The sequence below is a fragment of the Jaculus jaculus genome, chromosome 2 (assembly GCF_020740685.1).
Source record: "Jaculus jaculus isolate mJacJac1 chromosome 2, mJacJac1.mat.Y.cur, whole genome shotgun sequence".
Classification (NCBI taxonomy): domain Eukaryota; kingdom Metazoa; phylum Chordata; class Mammalia; order Rodentia; family Dipodidae; genus Jaculus; species Jaculus jaculus.
The window spans coordinates 97,692,540-97,711,168 of NC_059103.1; the positions used below are offsets into that span (position 1 = coordinate 97,692,540).

Here is an 18,629-nt window from a genome sequence, read left to right on the forward strand (position 1 = left end):
TTTCTTACTTTTTAAAAAGAAGAGTTATATAAATAATTGTAGAGGTTGGAAAAACTAAACATAAAAATATTTCCTACTACAGTTTTACAGAATTTTTTTATTGTTTTGTCATAACAAACATCTCCAAAATAATATTCAAATATTGGAATTCTATATATTCCTCCCTAAATGACAGTGGGTCTAGTAAAATATATGAAATTATGTTGAAGTTGAAAGATAATAAAAGACCAATGAATTAAACAAGTGTTAAAAGAATATGTTAGGAGGGATGTCTTAGCAGGTACTAGCCTGCACAATTAAAGGACCCAAGCTTGATTCCCTAGGACCATGCAAACCAGAGGCACAAGGTGGCACATGCTTCTAGAGTTTGTTTGCAGCAGCTGAAGGCCCTGGCATGCCCATTCTCCCTATCTGCCTCTTTGTTTCTCTCTCTCAAATATAAATATATATAAAATATAAACTTTTTTTTAAAAAAGAATATGTGAATGACTCTTACAAGTAAAAACAGAATCCCCATTCTTAAAAAGTAGATGTTCAGAGGTAGGAAGCCAGTAGGGAGAGCTTGGCAACTGAACAAATGTCAGGCCAACCCACCAACAAAATTAGCCAGTTATCACAGGTCTATGTAGAGACTGGGAATCGGATTAGCCAGGGATGGCAGAAGATGGTAGGGACCAGAACATACTAAAATCAAGCAACAGTCAGACTCAAGCTGGGATTACCAAGAAGCAATTGGCCAACAGATTAAAGCTAAAAATATATATGCCATTTGTCTATATGTAAAAATTTTTCTTGCAAAAGTACTAGTGCACAAGATTATTTTTTTGAGGTAGGGTCTCACTCTAGCCCAATCTGACCTGAATTCACTATGTAGTCTCAGGCTAGCCTCAAACTCACAGCTATCTTCCTCCCTAGGCCTCCTGAGTCTTGAATTAAAGGTGCATGCCACCACACCTGACAGAAAACATCATTTTTTCAACATTATTTTATAAAAAGTAGCAAACATTTCCATCAGTAAGAGAATGGCTCATTAATTACAGTATGATGGTACAATGAAGCACTATTACTCCATGAAAAAGAGGATTTTCTTATTTAGGTGACAAAGAAAGATCTTCAAAATTGTTCTGCTGAGTAAAGAAATAAGGTATAGGTAAAATCTTTGATTTTTTTTAAATAGATCTTTTTTAAAATTTGTTTATTATTTATTTATTTGAGAGTGACAGACAGAGAAAGAGGGAGAGAGAGAGATTGACAGAGAGAGAATAGGCATGCCAGGGCTTCCAGCCACTGAAAACGAACTCCACACACGTGTGCCCCCTTGTGCAACTGGCTAACATGGGTCCTGGGGAATTGAACCTCGAACCGGGGTCCTTAGGCTTCACAGGCAAGTGCTTAACTGCTAAGCCATCTCTCCAGCCCAAAATCTTTTAAGTATGAAAAACATACTGGTGTTACCAAAGTAAATAAAACATCTTTGAAAGGAATACTCTGAGGAATAGTATTTGAGGAAGTGACCACATGTCTTTTTCTATTATATTAATATTCTTTAAAAAAAAAACTGATAGGAAAAAAATTTAAGCCTGCAGAGAATTGGTAGGAAAGGGAAAGGTTATACTGCAGGGAGACCATGGTAAAGGTTAGACCATCAGACCCTCCTATAGCTCTCTTTCTTCTACCTTACTTCCATGAAGGTCCATTCTCAGTGTTGAATATCTCCTGTGATTCACTACAAGAAAGTACATGGGCTATTTAATATGAATGTCACCTAAAAATCATGTAGTTGACTAAGCTGACTCAAAATGCACAGAATGTCAATTCTTCAGATACAAAGCACCAAATGGAAATGTTGGACATTACATACCTCAGCAGGACAGTTTTTTATAAGGAAGCACACCTCCAGCTTTTAAAGCATTAAAAAATATTTTATTTGAAAGAGAAAGAGAAAAAGGGAGAGGGAATGGGAGACAGAAAGAATGGGCACACCAGGGCCTCTAGCCACTGCAAATAAATTCCAGACATGTACACCACCTTGTGCACCTGGCTTTATGTGGGTACTGAAGGAATCGAACCTGAGACCTTTGGCAAGCTCCTTAACCACCAAGCCATCTCTCCAGCCCCACACTTCCATTTTTGAAAGTTGATCACGTGTCCAAGTAGCTGATACCATGCTGCTCCTTGGTGCCCTGTGTAATGCCAGTGGGCCTTCAAGCAGCGCGTTCCTGTGGCTGGTATGTGAGGACAGATCAGGCAGCTAACACACAAAGCCTAGAGTGCTTCCCCTGAGTTGGCCTGGCACTTCAGCTTGAGAAGTATTAACAGTTCTGATCCATAAAGGTTAAGAGCTGTCCAGATTAACTTTATGAAGGGATCTCAGAAAATTAGTGGCTCTGAATACTATTATTATAAAGATCATTTCCTATCAGGAAAAAGAAATGAAGGAACAAAGTAATTTCATTGCAACTTAACTTTGAAGACTACACATACTTGAAAATTACCTGTTTGAAAAGGTCAAGACTCTTCAACACTGCTTTGAGCTTGGACTCTGCATTCCAATACCACTAATAGTCACTCAAAGTACATGGTATTCTTAAACAACCTTTCCAGGGAAGTCGTAATTGAATAACCTTCACAAAAACTTCACTTCCTAAGGATTTGGGGATAACATTTTGTGCAAAAGTAATTATAAAATCATCCACCCTTTGCTTTTATTCCTATCTTACAAATGAACAGCAAACCCTATGATTAGGGAGGAAGTCAATAAAGAGGACAGTGAAGTGGTCTCAGCTCCATGAAGTTGGCCAAAAAAATCCTGCCAGCAATCTCTACTACAGTTGCAGGCATCCCCCACTCCTCCCAGATTCCTACTTACCCATGGGGTACTCACAATTGTACAGGTATTAAACATGCCTTCATGGAGCCAGGAATTGTGGCCCATGCCTTTAATCCCAGCACTCGGGAGGCAGAGGTAGGAGGATTGTTGTGAGTTTGAGGCCACCATGAGACTCCATAGTGAGTTCCAGGACAGCCTGGGTTACCAGGAGATCCTAACTCAAAATAACTAAATAAATAAATAAAATAAAATAAAGCCTTCATGTATAAAATACTAACTCAAGTTCAACAGAAGTTGCTATAGTTACAAATACGAATGGACGGGAATTCACTAGGAATAACCATTTTGTGGGTCACAATATATATGACCTCCAAGATGATTCCAAAACTTTTAATTTATGAAACTATGCATTGTAGCTCAGTAGCAGAATGTTTGACTAGCATGTACAAGGGCCTCGGTTTTATGCTCAGGACTGAGGAGAGGGAAATTCTCATTTACTCAATTATTTTAAAGAGAATATGAAAATCTAAATAAAGAAAACATAGACTATATAATTTTATGACTAGGATTAAAACTCAATGACTAAGATAGACAGCAAAAACTAATAAATCATGTCCCTTTTACCATACTGTTTCTAAACAAATATGTACAAAATTAAACATAAGATTTAAACATTTCATTTGCTAAAACAAGGCTCTCTGTATCTACCAGCATCTTTTATTTGAAGTACAGAAATAACTCAATAACTTGCCTGTCATTCTTTTCTATGCACACAACCACCAGCTAGTAAGTAATATATGTGATCTAACTAACATTAGGTGACAACTATAAAACAGCTCCAGAATGAACTGCTATTTCAGTCTACTTTTTTCACTAATCTAAAAGGTTATCTAAAGAAGAGGTCTAAACCATCCACTTTACTTTGTCTTTTTGTACAGTTATAGCTTTTCCTAACCTTAGGGACATAATAGGAGGATATGAGTCTGGAACCAATAAAGGAGTTAATATTAAGTGTCTTTCCCAAGTCTCTAGCAGAAACATAAAAAGACACTGCATTTTCCCTGGCTTCAGGATAAAGGACACAAAACCATTCTAATTCAAATCATTTCCTCCAGAAACCACAAACTGTACACTGACAGCCCAAGAACTCAGAAGTCAAACAGCTCTGTTGAAACCTATAAGAGATGTGTTTTAAATTTTTAGTCTCTAAAGGATACATTCAACAAAAATGATAGTCACTAAGCCCAGACAGCCTTATCTCCAATGAAAAAGAAAGAACCCATAGAGAAATATAGTACAGACCACACATACATGCATACATACATACATACATACATACATACATATACACACACACACATGCATACATACATACATATTTACTCCAGTAAGGCATCTTCAGATGTAGTTTAGATTACCAATGTACCTTCAGAATCTGCTTATAAAATTAAAAAAAAAAAACATAGCTAACAAATGTTAGACAGCTAACGAGATACAAAAGTTAGGGTTTGAACTCAATTATCTCAAATTAACTAGTACCATTATTTAGTAGTTTCCATCTACAATCTTTTAAAATAAAATATATAAACTTGAATAACCTATATTGCAATAGTCTCATTTAGGAGGAGGAAGTAGTTAACATAATTAAACTGAAGTGCACCATTAAGATGATGGAAAAGTTAAGAAAGAAGCAGAAATATTTTGTGACAATGTCTGAGTGACCACGGAAACGTGTGCTGTAAATATGTAACCAGCAGTGTGTGACTGCAAGAGAATTTCACTAGACAATAAATGAGCCACATTAATAATAAGAGTAAAGCCCACAGCAACTAGAAAATAAGTATTATATTTTCAACACGAACGAGATCTATTTATGAATCAAGAACACAAAACAAAGAATAGAAAGAAGCCAGATGCCAGGGTATGACCTATAAAAAAAAGAACTGCTAAAAACACCCTGCCTATTTCTGGAAAGGGTCATGCTTTTTCCAGCAGAGCAGGAATGCTGGGGTAGAATTCTAGATGGTCCAGGCCAGAAGCAGGACAGAATCTATGTCCACTGGGCTGCACCTCTGGGGTCTGTTCCTCTTTAGTTCCAGAGGGAAGGATATAAAGTCTCTGAGCTAAATGTAGCTTTGTGGCTGAAGGTAGTGAGCCAGCAACTCTATGGCCTACAATGTTAGTTTCTCTGAACAAGTCAATGGAAAGGATAAAAAGAAAGAACGAAACATAGTGGGATATGCATATATTTATGAGATGTTTTATATACAAAATGCTCAAAAAGATAGAATAGAGGCTCACCAAAGAGTCACTGTACAAAAGGCATAAAATTCAGTAGTTTTCCCCCACCCACTAACACATGTATCTTCGAAGAGATAAACTGAGAGGCCCTTTGCATAGATGGGAATAATTGCCTTTTGCTTTGGTGTGTGGTTTTGAAGGAAAATTCCAAAATGAGTCATTCAGAAGCAAAGGAACCAGGGCACCTTTGCTTAGGAAGGGAGAGTATTCTTATGGAAAAGAACCCAGACTATTGAAGTGTCACAAAGCCAAATATGTTTTCCACAATAAATTTCCTAGAACTTGTCTGGAAGTTTCATGGGTAATCCAGAACCTGGCTTAAGTGTTACAGAATAGTAAGGAAGGTGTTTTCTTTGACCAAATGTAGTATTACAATTTTCAATTCCATAAAGGCTTTCTTTAAAAAACAGGAGCTTTCAGAGGTATTCCACACATCACACAAGCGTCTTTTTGGTCCCACTCTACCCTTTCACTTGACCTCTTACCCCCACATTCCTCTATCTGCTAATATCAAAAGAAAGACAGGCCGGGTGTGGTGGTGCACGCCTTTAATCTCAGCACTTGGGTTCGAGGCCACTCTGAGACTACTGAGTGAATTCCAGGTCAGCCTGGGCCAGAGTGAGACCCTACTTCAAAATAACAAACAAAAAGAAAGACAGGCAGAACTCCTAACTGACTGGAGACATTTGGACAAGATTATGGAGAAGAATACATCCATCCTTGAATTCATCTGCTAGAAATTTGGGAAAGATGCTTACACATTGATTGCCAATCAATCTTGCCATCTTTAATATTAATGATAAAGGACAACTTGGCTCTTCTTCTTTTGTCTTTTTTCATATTTTATTTTTATTTAATTATTTCTAAAGAGAGAGAGAGGCAGATAGAGCAAGAGAGAAAAAAATAAGTATGTCAGGGCCTCCAGCCACTGCAAACAAACTCCTGACACATGCACCACCATATGCACCTGGCTTATGTGGGCTCTAAGGGATCAAATCTGGGTGCTTTGGCTCTGTAGGCAAGTGCCTTAACTGCTAAGCCATCTCTCCAGGCCCCATTTGGCCTTTTTTCAATCAGGAATTTTATTTTGTTAAAACTGAGAACCTTAGCCAGGTATGGTAGTACACACCTTTAATCCCGGCACTGTGGAGGCCAAGGTAGGAGGATTACCATGAGTTCAAGGCCACCCTGAGACTACATAGTGAATTCCAAGGCAGCCTGGGCTAGAGCAAGACCTTACCTTGAAAAAAAAAAATGAGAACCTTAGGGCTGGAGGAATTTCTCAGTGGTTAAGGTGCTTGCTTGCAAAGCCTAATGACCCTAGTTTGATTCCCTAGTACCCTTGTAAAGCCAGATGCACAATATGATACATGTATCTGGAGTTTGTTTGTAGCAGCTAGAGGCCCTGGCATGCCTATTCTCTCATCCATTCTCTCCCTGTCTCCCTCTGCTTGAAAATAAATAAATAAATTTTTTTTAAAAAATGTAGAGAACCATGGCCAGGTACGGTGGCACATGCCTTTAATCCCAGCACTCGGGCGGCAGAGGTAGGTGGATCACCATGAATTCAAGGCCACCCTTAGACTACATAGCAAATTTCAGGTCAGCTTGGGCTAGAGCAAGACCCTACCTCAAAAACAAACAAACAAACAAACAAAAAAATAGAGAACCTTGGAAGCATCTTCAATTTTACAAGTATAAACACAAAACATACATTCATGATGACTAATGAATAAGGAATCTGAAAACACAGATATGTACCTTCTACAACAGTGATGCAGTAGTATTCCCTATTTAACTTTACCAAGTACATTTATAAAAATTTACTGAGTGCCCACAACAGGTTTCAGTGCTTTACAAATTATAAGTCATTTCAGGATTTATGACCTTTGAGGTATGTAGTAGTTCACAATGATTTCAGAGATGAAGAAAATGAAGCACAGGGAAGATGAATCATGTGCCCAAGGTCACACAGCCAAGAAGAGGTCAAACTGGAATACAAGCCAGGCAGTCTATCACCAGAATACACATTCCCTCTATTATCCTGAGTCTCAAATGTCAACAGACCTAAGATCAACTGTGACTAATGCAAGAGGATCTTACACATTTTGATAACATTACCTTTATAAAAGTAATTTGTGCCACATTACTTTCTCCAGATTCTTTAGAAATAACAAAGGGGGAAGAAAAATACTATGAAAAAACTTTTTTTTTCAGAAACAGAATGGAAGTTTGAAAATAACAAAACTGGGCTAGAGAGATGGCTTAGCGGTTAAGGCACTTGCCTGCAAAGCTTAAGGTCCCAGGTTCAATTCCCCAGTACCCATGTAAGCCAGATGTACAAGGTGGAGCATGCATCCGGAGTGGTTTGCAGTAGCTAAAGGCCCTGCTGTACCCATTCTCTCTCTCTTCTTTCCCTCTCTCTCTCCCTCTCTCTCTCTCTCTCTCTCTCTCTCTCTCCTCCTCCTCCTCCCTCTGTCTATCAGCTTCTTTCTCAAATAAATAATTTTAAAAAAAAATAACAAAACTGTCTCCTGCCTCTGTTAAGAAAGCTAATATGGGGCTGGAGAGATGGCTTAGCGGTTAAGCGCTTGCCTGTGAAGCCTAAAGACCCCGGTTCAAGGCTCGGTTCCCCAGGTCCCACGTTAGCCAGATGCACAAGGGGGCGCACGCGTCTGGAGTTCGTTTGCAGTGGCTGGTAGCCCTGGCGCGCCCATTCTCTCTCTCTCTCTCTCTCTCTCTCTCTCTCTCTCCCTCTCCCTCTCTCCCTCCCTCCCTCCCTCCCTCTCTCTCTCTCTCTCTCTGCCTCGTTCTCTGTCTGTTGCTCTCAAATAAATAAATAAAAATAAACCAAAAAAAAATTTAAAAAAAATACTATGTACAAAGTAACACACTACCAAGCCTTTTGGATGGTTCAGTTTTGTAATGTCACTGCAAGAGGCCTGCCCACTTATTCTGATTCAGAATTGCCAGGTCAGTGCACACAGAAAATAGAGAAAAACAGACTAGCTCCCAGCAGTGCTTCCTGGGGAATCCCACTGAGGAGCCTCTCAAGAGAGTTGAGGAGTTTTCTCACTGGAATTCTTTCAGCACACCTGGCAGAGAACCCAGATGCTTCTACTCTCTGCCTCCAGGGAAGGTGCGCTCCATGCTGCCCAGGGCACACTGCCAATGCATCCTCGTCTTGGGTGGGGTTGTGAGACAGATTACCTGGACCTCAAAGCACTTCCTCACTTCATTTGCGTTTCCTACAGATTACAGCAGCAATGGAGGAGGAAAATAACTGTTTCTGCGAAGAGATGGGTTTGTTTGTGTATTGGGCCAAGAGGATCCTCTCTCTGCTCTGGTTATTACAGCCTGGTGGGTCACCAAATTCCATACCTCTTGGCCACCACCTGTGCCAATACATCTGACAATGTGATATGATTCACAGAGGGCTAAATTCTACTAGGTATTTTGATCACCTTCCCTCAGAAATGCTGAATAGATGTACTTTGTCTTCTGTTTACTGAAAGGCAGAGTTACCACCATCTTCCTTTGGCAGGAGACAATGGCCCAGCTGTACACATAGCAGGGAGTCAGACATTAGTCCTTCACTTTCCCACCCCCAACCAGAGATACAGCCTCTACATGCAACTAGAGTCAACCTGTGACTGGCACTCTTTCCCCTTAGCAAAGTTAAACATCATGAATATGCCTAGTAATTAATATCGTCCAGGGACCTCTAAGCTCTTCTGGAGTCAAATTTCCCTGACTCCTCCACTGCCAATGCATCAGAAAAGCTGACTCCTCCACTGCCGACTCAGGCCTTCTTCACTGCCCTTCTCCACTGGCTAAGCTGCATCCTCATCAGTGCTAGAGCGGATCTCCCGCGGTAGCACCCACTCAGTTCCCATCAGGTGCTGTTCTCTACAGATGATGCCTCAGAGCTTCTTCTGATCATTTGGGATGCTTTTTTGTTTCCTGTCAGGAAGATGGGGGATAAAATTTTGAGATCCAGATAAAGGGTAAAATTTGGGAACACAGTTCTTAAATGTTTCAAACTTTTCTGATACGGCTATCAATTCTGCCATTAAGACATCCATTTCTGATCATGGAAAAATCAAAATCAATAGTCTGACTGGGTACTTACTACACAACTTTCATTAAAAAACTTACAAATGATGTTTTTCCAGAGGGTTTCTCTGATTATACAGGTTGAGCCAGGTAGAGCACTGGCAATACAACTTCTCTTCAAAAAAGAAAAAGAAAAGATTTACAAACAGGCCACTTTACACAAAAGCCCTTGTGAGGATTTTACAGGTACTCTTAATGTTCCACTTTTATTTAGTGTAAATATCGTCTAGACTCATTATCTTACATCCATCTCAGAGCCTGAAGCAAAGACAGGAGAGAGCCTCAGCCTAATGAAAATACGGAGTAAGAGATAGTAGGAACAAAGACTTAATAGGACAGCTCCATAGGTGGCTCTCTGTGAATGACAAAGGTGGCACTTCAATACACTGGTTGTTTGGAAAGGGACATAATGAGGAGTTGGGGGACTGTATCAGACAACTTAGGTCAGATCTACACAGCTAAATTCCGTTCAGTGAGGACAAGCCCTTGAATATGCTGAGTGAAGTCATGACCCATGATGGAAAGATCCACCTCCCAGAGAACTGTGCTTCCCAGGCCTGATACTTACGTTGACACTGTCCCCAGGACTGGCGAGCCCAGCCCCAGCAGCAATCAATCCTGCCACCATAACGACAAAGGCCAATGGAAGATACTATTTGCCTGGGCCACCTACCAAACAAACAAAAAAATCCAAAATAAATACACATGATGTTTAAAATAATTTTCTGTTATTATTTTAGAAAAAAATTAAGTCATACACAATTTTCTACAAACTCCTTATTGCTTGCAAAAATTTACAGATAAATTACTTTCACAGAACTAGTTCTGCAAAGATTTAACTTCAAATCTCAGAGTTAAACATATACCCCTTATGGAGGGCCAACTCCCCAACACGCAGGAGTTAAGGAGTAAAGGGGAAGGAGACCATCCTTACTGAGCTAGAAACTACCAGGAAAGGCAAGAATTCTAAGGTTACCATTAACAGGGTAGTTTCCCAAACCTGAAGTAAAACAGAGACCTCGAAGACTCAGAGACCCAGTGACTGGGGTGTAGGGGCAGTTTTAACTGGTGCGCCATAAACTACATTAAATAATAAAAGATTTGTCAAAGGGCAGATGAAGGAAAAGGGCAAGAAAAGAGTACTAAGAAAAAACAAAAAGGAAAGAAAGAAATTGAAACCAAACACTTTCCCATTCCATTGGCATCCCCAGCCATAAGCAAGGAGAATTTAAAGTGTAGCTAACATTTGAAGCTGTCTACAAATGATGTCCAAAGCAAGTATGAGTGCGCTTTCAGGACAATCATCCACCAGGTCACAAGTAATTTGCTAAATTGTTGTCATGTTTAGATTTACACCTGCCTTTTTATTTTTCCTCCGACACTTTTAAATACACTGTTTTGGAAATTTCTTTAAAACTACATTAAAGTTGTGTTACCCCACATGATTTATTTCTTGTAAATGTGTGTGCACGAGATGCACACCATAACCAAAAGTGGGCAAAGAATTGCTTTTTTTTTTAACATAAATAAATAAATAAATGACCTAGCTTCTGGCTGCTTCCCACCGTTCCTTCAACCTTTCATCTTTTCAATTCCTCTTTGCTTCACCTGGCCCCGTCCGCCCGCAGGCCGAAAGTACAAACTAAGCCCCTGTCTATTTCCTGCGCCCAGGTGGACAGCCAGCAGCTGGGCGCCCCGCCGCTTCGCCCCGCTTCCCCTCCAGGGACGGAAATGCCATCCATCCTGGAATTGCCGCGGTCCCGTACTGCACGTCCAGCAGGTGCGGCGTACTCGGGGACACACTGGAGAGCTGGAGGGGGTGTGTGGGGCGGTGAGACCCGCGTCCCCGGGAAAACCCGTCCAGCCGCGGCGGGCTGCGGCACGCGCGGGGACGACACCCGGGCGGGGGCGCTGCCTCCCCGCCGCGCCGAGCATCCCGCCGCGGAGTGACAGCGGGGACGCGGCCCGGGGCTGTCGGGACCTGTCAGCGCACGCCGCCGCCGGGCTCGCCGGGCTCCGGAGCCGCGTGCGTCCTCGCCCCACAAACACACACGCCCACGTCCCGCCCGCGCTGCGCCCTAACGGCGAGTCCCTCACCCTCGAGACCGCCGAGCGCGGCGCCCCGGTGCCCTCCCCGCGTCCACCCCAGCCGCTCGGCAAGTTTCTCCCCGCGGAAGCGCCCTCTAAGCCCGCAGCCAGGTGCGCGCTCCCCGCGCTCAGGTTCGAGGCTCCCCTCTGCTCCAGTCCGGAGCCGGGGTGGAAAGGGGTCTCGCCCCACCGGAGCGGGCAGGTGGCGGAGCGCCGGCCTCCTCGGGCAGCCGAGCCCGCTCCCGCCGCGCGTGGGCTCCCAACTCGCGGGGCAGAGCGGCGGCCGCGAGCGCAGAGCCGGGCAGGGGCGCGGGGCGGTGCGCCCGGGGCCCCACTCACCTGCCGTCGAAGTCGGCGGCCGCGGGCAGGGAGAGCGAGGTCACGAGCCCTACGGCCAGGAGGAGAGCCATGCCGGCCCCGCGGGTCCCGCGCCGCGCCCACAAAGAAAGACGCGTCCGCCTCTCCGGCCCCACGAGGAGCGAAGTCCCGGGAAGCCCCGACTGCCTGCCTTGGGCGCGGCGAGGCGCGGCTCGAGCTGCGGCGGCGGCGGCGGCTGCTGCGCGGAAGAAAAAGGGCGCGGCGGGCGGCCAGCAGGTCTGCGGCGCCCGGGCCGAGCCCCCACGGCTCCCTCCCGGAGAGGCGAGGCGAGGGGAGGCGCTGCGCGGGGAGGGAGCCGCGCCGCCCGGGGGAGGGGCGCGCGGAGGGGGCGCGCCCGGGCTCCCCGGGGGCTCGCGGCGGGACTTCGCGGGCTCCTCCCTGGCCCCGCGCCGCGGGCTGCCCGAAACAGGGGCGGGCGGGACGGCGGGAGCGCGCAGGGGCCCGGTGGGCGGAGAGGAAAGTTTCCAGCCGGCCTGGGAGAGGGTAAGCTGGGTGCCCAAGCCAGGCCGGGTCAAACCCGGGAGGAAACCACAGAAGAAGCTGGGAGGACTCTGCCCCCAGTACTTGGTGACCCCAGAGGCTAACCTAGCTTTCACCCCGAGGCTGGGCAGTAGAACCCAAGATGGGAGAAGTTTGTGGGCTGAGCGGAGTCTGTGTTGAGTGGAAACCACGGCAGGAATTGGACAAGTGAATGTGGGCAAACTCAAAGCTTGCTTCTCCCCACAGAACTGGCAGTGCCGTATGTATTTTTTTACTTTTCCAGTGTAACCCACTGGAAGAAATATTTGGCTCTCCCATTGAATTTTGAAGAAGAAACAGTGCAGGCTGTTCCTGGGTCCACCAGCTTAACTCCAAGCACATTGGGGCTGGCCTGGCCCTCAGGGGCAAATGCCCTCCAGAAAGGAAGCTTGTTACTACTTGGGGGTCTTGTGGGAACCTCTTAGGAACCATTTTAGGTAGTTACTGCTTTGTTGCATTGTAAAAATCATTGTATCAAAGGACTGCTCAAATGAAAACGCATGATTATTCTAAAATGAACATTTAAATACAAGTCACTCCTCTTCTCAAATCCTATCCTGTACGACTGCCCTGCGCCCTTCCCTCCCTTCCAGTCTGTGGACTCAGCCTTTCTGGCACCCACGAAGGTTTGGCCATGAGGCCATGGATTGCAAGGTTTAGATGCTTCCTGTGTGTACTTGACTCAAAATTCACCTCTATCTGCCTTTCTCTCCCTTTTCCTCTCCTCTCTCTTTCAAATAAAATAAAATATTTAAAAAAAAATCACCTCAGGGATGGCAAGGAGGCTCAGTCAGTAAAATGCTTGCCTTGCAAGTGTGAGGACCCGAGTTCAGTTCCCCAATACGCACTTAGATAAAATGTGGGCCCTCATCTATAATTCCAGAGCTGTGGAGGCTGAGAATGGACAGATCCTTGGAGCTCACTGGTCAGCCAATCAAAAAACCAGAAATAGTATTGTGTCAGCTAAGCTTGGGTTCAAAATATAAGTGCAGAGTGTCCAAATGAAAGAAGGAAGATGAATGGTATGTTTTCTAGGCCAAAGAACATTCATGGGGGAGGGGCATGCAGATGTGGCATAACACTTGTGCTTCAGATATCCATCCGTTTTCACCCATCACTCTCCCCTTGCCTTTACTTCCAGCTTCTTGCGCTGTACGTAAGCAGAAGTAGACGCTGCTGTCGTGGAGCTGTTTGTAACCTAACAAACCAAGACAGAGAAGGGGCAGCCAGTCAGGCCTGCAACCAAGCCTACATTATACTTATAAAAATTTGATTTCCTGCAGAAAAAATATTTTGACTTCTACATTTTTGGACTTCTTTAGAAGAATCTGAAATGGATGACACCAAGCTGCTTGCCTAAAATAATGGCCCAAGCCAGAATTGGAATGGATATTTCTGAAATTAAAATAGAAACTTGTTTTGCTAACAAAACAACTTGGAAATCAAAAAGACATTTAAGTTAGAACAATTATTTTCCCTTTTCTTGGAGAAAATTCCTGTTTTTACACACACTGAGAGATCAGGATAGTAAGGTCACCCTGTCACAGAACTTTCCACTAACAAATTTGGAGCTGCAGAAACCTCCAAAAAGAAAAAGAAAGAAAGAAAGAAAGATGAGAGACAATTTGTAATGCAACGAATTCATTCCACAAACATAAGGACCTACTATGTGACAGGCAATATTGCAGGCACTAAATGAAGGTGGTCACTGTAGAGTTTACATGCTAGAAGAAAGAAGACATGCAAACAGAAGCATATCCTACAGTGAGATAGCAGACCAGCAGTATGGAGAAAAGGCAGCGTAGAACATGGCAGGTGAAATCATGAGGGGATGAGGTGTAAGTTTTAGTTCTCATGGTTGGCTTCTTGACTGACATATTTGCCTATTTTTGCATGTGTTTGTGGTGTGTGTATGCCTGTGCATGTGACAGGAATAAATAAATTAAGATGAAACCATCTAACTTCAAACATTTAGAAATTTGAAACTCTAATTACTTAGACTCTTTTCTTTTTCAACAAATATTTACCAGGAGATTACATTTATAGATGTCAGTGTTTTGTTTTTGTTTTTTTCTAGAAACAAGATCGAGCCCTACTTTGAAAGAGTTTATATGCCAGTGGGGGACAGGACACGGAGAAGGAGAGGCTATCAGGGGATAAAGGAAAGTTACAGTGATGGTGATAGAAAGTGATGAAGATGCTGTTTGGAGTGGTTTAGTAACTTCTGGAGAGGCGACATTTGAGCAGAGCCTAAATGAAGTGAGGGAGAGAGCCACAGGACGGTGGGGGTGGGATGGACTCCAGGCACAGCATAGCGCAAGATGTCTTCTGTTCTTTATCAAGTTCTGAAATGACTTGTGCAGCTGGTGTCAAACAAACCGCTCAGCAGCTACTGCTCCCCACCCACAAGCCGTGTGTGCTGGCACAGGCGTGGATTAGTGCTCTAAAGAACTGCTGTTGTCAAGGGAGAAGGGTACAGAAGGTAGCAGATCTTAAATGATGTGCAGGTCAAGGGAGACTGCAGGAAGGGGGAGATGTAAAAGGGGGATGAGGGAAGGAACAGGGGCAGGAGAGCTTGCTCAAAACTAACATGCATTAATCAATGATTAATAAAAAAATTTAAAAAATAATTGATAAAGAATACAAAAATTAAACCTGAAGCGTCAAAAAACCAAAAAGCTGCTAGGAGGACACACACACACAGAGGCTTGTTCACAGCAGTCCAGACTCCCTGCTGCGTACGACCCCTGGGGACTGCTGGCAATGGAGTAAGTGCCTTGGTCACAGTCTGGTCAGTCTGCTTCTCTGAGAGGATCCACATTCTGCATAATCTTCCCTAGCCACATCAGAAATGACTGTTAGAGTGTGTGCCTCCTAATGGGCTGTATGTCATTCTCAACACTCTTTCACCTGGCAAAGATATGAAGGCCAGAACATTTGTTGCTTTAAGGAACACAGAGACACATTTTCAGGCCAGATTCATGGTTTCTGTGGCAACTAGACTTCCTTAAAACCTTCATAAGCTTGTGATCTAATTGTTTCCAGTCAGTTGCTTGTGCAGATAACCACAACCATCATCTTTTATAGCTCTGGATGGTAACTTTTATTTCTTTGCTTCCTTGTCTCATCTTGATGGATACCACCTTAAGGCTAGCTGAAATGATAGAACTGTTTGGGAGGACAATAAACTGACTTATGTAAAAATAATGGGAGTCCCTAAGTTTCTAGGTATCCCCATTTTAGGGTTCAGGAAGAGTCTCCAGAATTTATGAACCCCAAGTTTTGGGTTCTGTTTTACCTTTAATAAAAAAAAGTTAATAGACCCAAGAAGGATAAATTATGAAGTTCATTTAGATGGAAATCACAATTGTGATGTTTATTTAAGGGAGAAATCACAAATTGTGGGAGTTAGGAAACATGCTTTCATGGAAAACACTGTATATTTTATAAGATTCATTTAAGAGAAATTGAGGCATTTTAGAGAGGAAAATTAGAGTAGAGCTGCAAGCACATTGAGGACAGAACTTAGATGAATAGGTAGGGAGACTTAAAAAGAATACACATGACATCTACCATGTGCTTTCCTAAAGAGGAAGCTATCAAAGCCGAAGAGAAATTGAGGTTTGGGGGGAAATCCTGGAGCACAGCTTCAAGCATGTAGAGGCTAGAACTTAGATGTATAGGTAGAAAGACTAGAAAGAATACACACGGTATCTGCCATGTGTGTTCCTGAAGAAGGAAAATATCAAAGCAGAGGTCAAGACATTCAGAGGAGAAATGAGTAATGCAGAGTTGTATTTGTGATTACCAGAATTTAAGGAAACTACACAGGTAGGAGGCCTAGAGTGAGAGAAAGCACCCATGCGGTAGATCTTAGCAGGTAAGAAGAATACACAAGTAGTAGATTCAGAGACCAGAGGAAAATCATACATGTAATTAAAGTGAGTCGTTACCCCAGGCTAGAAAGCAGAAGCAAGCAGAAAAGCCATCCAGATCAAGGAACAATATTCTCTTCCCTCCACACCTAGCCAGGCTGGATGTGTCCAAGCAGAGATGAGAGGGACTCCAGAGAGACCTACACACCCCAGGTTGGGTCAAGAGAGGGGGAGGGGCTGGAAGGCTGTAGCCTTACTAGAGTCAAGTTCAGGTATGCAAGGGGAAGACCTGATTGATTCATAGATTTGGAGGGTGGGTCCCAGAGCCAGCCCACCTGAGCCAGCCCATCAAAGTAGTGCACTAGACTGTGGGTAGCAGGGAGTGCTGTGTAGATCAGACTCCATCAGACACTAGTTGTACTTCTGCCAAGAGTTCTGTACTTGTGTCAAGGCAAGGTGGCATGTGGGGTGGCCTCTTCTGTTCTCTTTGGACCTCAATCACTAACTGAAACTGCCTTAAAAAAGCTACCTTTCTCCTATCCTTCAATACCTTACTAAAACCAACAAAGAACAAAAAATACATGAACATCCTCATTCTACAACTATATTTCCTTGAACTGAATATACATTGTGCCTTCCAAGGGATTATAGGTTATGATGTTATGGCAACAGCAGCTTTCTATCTTAGAGCTTATAACGAGACCTTATCAAACTACAACTTAATCATAACATCCTTGCAATAGCATCCCATCACATTGCTCTCTCCTCTTGCCTATCTTTCTAACTGCAGGCTTCTCAAGCCATCAGGAAATGCAGATTTTGATTAAGACATTCCTTGTGGTACCAGACACTATGTCAGTTCAAGTTAAAACACTATTACAATGAGACCTGAGAATGTAGACATTTATAACATAGACATTATAAGGCAGTGGGCAGACTGCTGTGTTTCACTCAGCCTGTCAAGTTCTAGGGTGACAATGATTATGCTACCACCATATTCACTCTAATGTTACCATCTAAACACTGAGAAGGAGGGAAAGGATGTATGGAAGAAATACATAGGTTCTCATAATGATGAGAACATTTTGCCTCTTCTGTTCACCTTATTGGAAAGAACTAAATTGTATGGTCACACCCAACTGCACAGGATACTGGGAAATGCAGCCTCACTCTGGGTCCAATCTCTCTATCACTAAAAAAATAAAGGTGAGCTAGTCATGGTGGTGCACACCTTTAATTCCAGCACTTGGGAGGCAGATGTAGGAGAATTACCATGAGTTCAAGGCCACTGTGAGACTACATAGTGAATTCCAGGTCATCCTGAGCTAGAGTGAGACCCTACCTCGAAAAACCAATAATAATAATGATGATGATAATTTTAAAAAGACAATGCAGAACTCAGAACAAATAATGGTCTCCATACCCACAGGTGTAGTGTGAGATACTGACACACATTGAAATACAGAAAACAAATAGGCTGTAGAATGGACAATTCTGGAACTCAGGAACTGGAAGAAATGTTGGCTGTAGCTGCAAAGTAAAAAGAATTCAGGGGATTTCCAGTTAAGATGTCAGCGTAGGTACCACACAAAAGCAGCCTGGGGGGGGAAAGAATAAAAAAACTCAGCAAAATAAACACTTTTACTAAAAAATTAGATGTATAGGAAAATAAAATGGCAGCAGAGAAGTAGAAGAGTTCTAGAGCATCCAGAACCTGCATAGGCCAGCAAAAGCGGCCCCAGCAGGTCTGCCAACCACCGAGGCGGCGGCACACCAGAAAGTCGCCAGGCTCGTCTAGAGCAGCAGGAAAATCCAGGTGAGGGGAACTTACACACACACCAGAGCTCTCTGCAACTCAAGAAATGTGAAGGGAGAGCAGCAGTGAACAGCGGAGGAACAGATCACAAGGTAGAAGAACACAAGGGACGGTGAGAGAACTAGAGCAGCACCAGTTCCCTTCCCTTTCCCGCCGCCAGTGCCCAGCTCCAGGAAATAGAGCAGCAGTCCTGGGACCTGGCCACACCAACTTGAGCAGACAGCGGGACCCAAGCAGGAGCACAGTCCGGCAGCAAAATCAGTAGCTCCAGCAACGGCAACAGTGGCCCCAGTGGAGGCAGGCCCAAGCAGCAGCAGCTTCAATGACAGCAACAGCATTTCCAGAAGTGGCACTTTCAGCAGCAGCAGCAGCGGCAGATCCAGCAGTGGCAGCTACAGTAGCAGCAGCAGCAGCGGCAGATCCAGCAGCAGTAGTGGCAGCAGTGGATCCAGCAGTGGCAGCTTCAGCAGCAGGGGTGCCGATCTACAGGGCCACAGTTGCCAGGCTCAGTTTGCCCCACAGGAAAAGCCAAGTCCCAGCTCCAGAAATCAGAAGAGCAGCCCAACAACCCAGCCAGCAACTTGACTGAGACCAAAATCGTCCAAAAAGGTAACTGGGATTGCACCAGGGAAGGGTCTCACTTGGTCACAAGCTGACATGGATCCCTCAACAGACCAGAAATCTTAACCTCTTTGTTGATAGAGGA

The 18,629-nt window shown here is 43.8% G+C and overlaps 1 protein-coding gene across 4 annotated transcripts in view; it reads right to left on the bottom strand.

The window, feature by feature from the left end:
• Npnt (nephronectin) overlaps nucleotides 1-11,852 on the bottom strand; it is an 83,653-nt gene extending 71,801 nt beyond the window's left edge. The window contains exons 1-2 of one of the 4 annotated variants that reach the window (XM_045142874.1): nucleotides 11,675-11,852; nucleotides 9,816-9,916 (exon numbers count right to left, since the gene is read on the bottom strand). In XM_045142874.1, coding sequence (XP_044998809.1) covers nucleotides 9,816-9,916; nucleotides 11,675-11,745 — 172 coding nt within the window. In that variant the 5' untranslated portion in view covers nucleotides 11,746-11,852. The remainder of the gene's footprint in view (nucleotides 1-9,815; nucleotides 9,917-11,674) is intronic. The other 3 variants (XM_004662996.2, XM_004662997.2, XM_004662999.2) reach the window with 3 other exon arrangements.
• Between the last annotated feature and the right edge of the window lie 6,777 nt (nucleotides 11,853-18,629).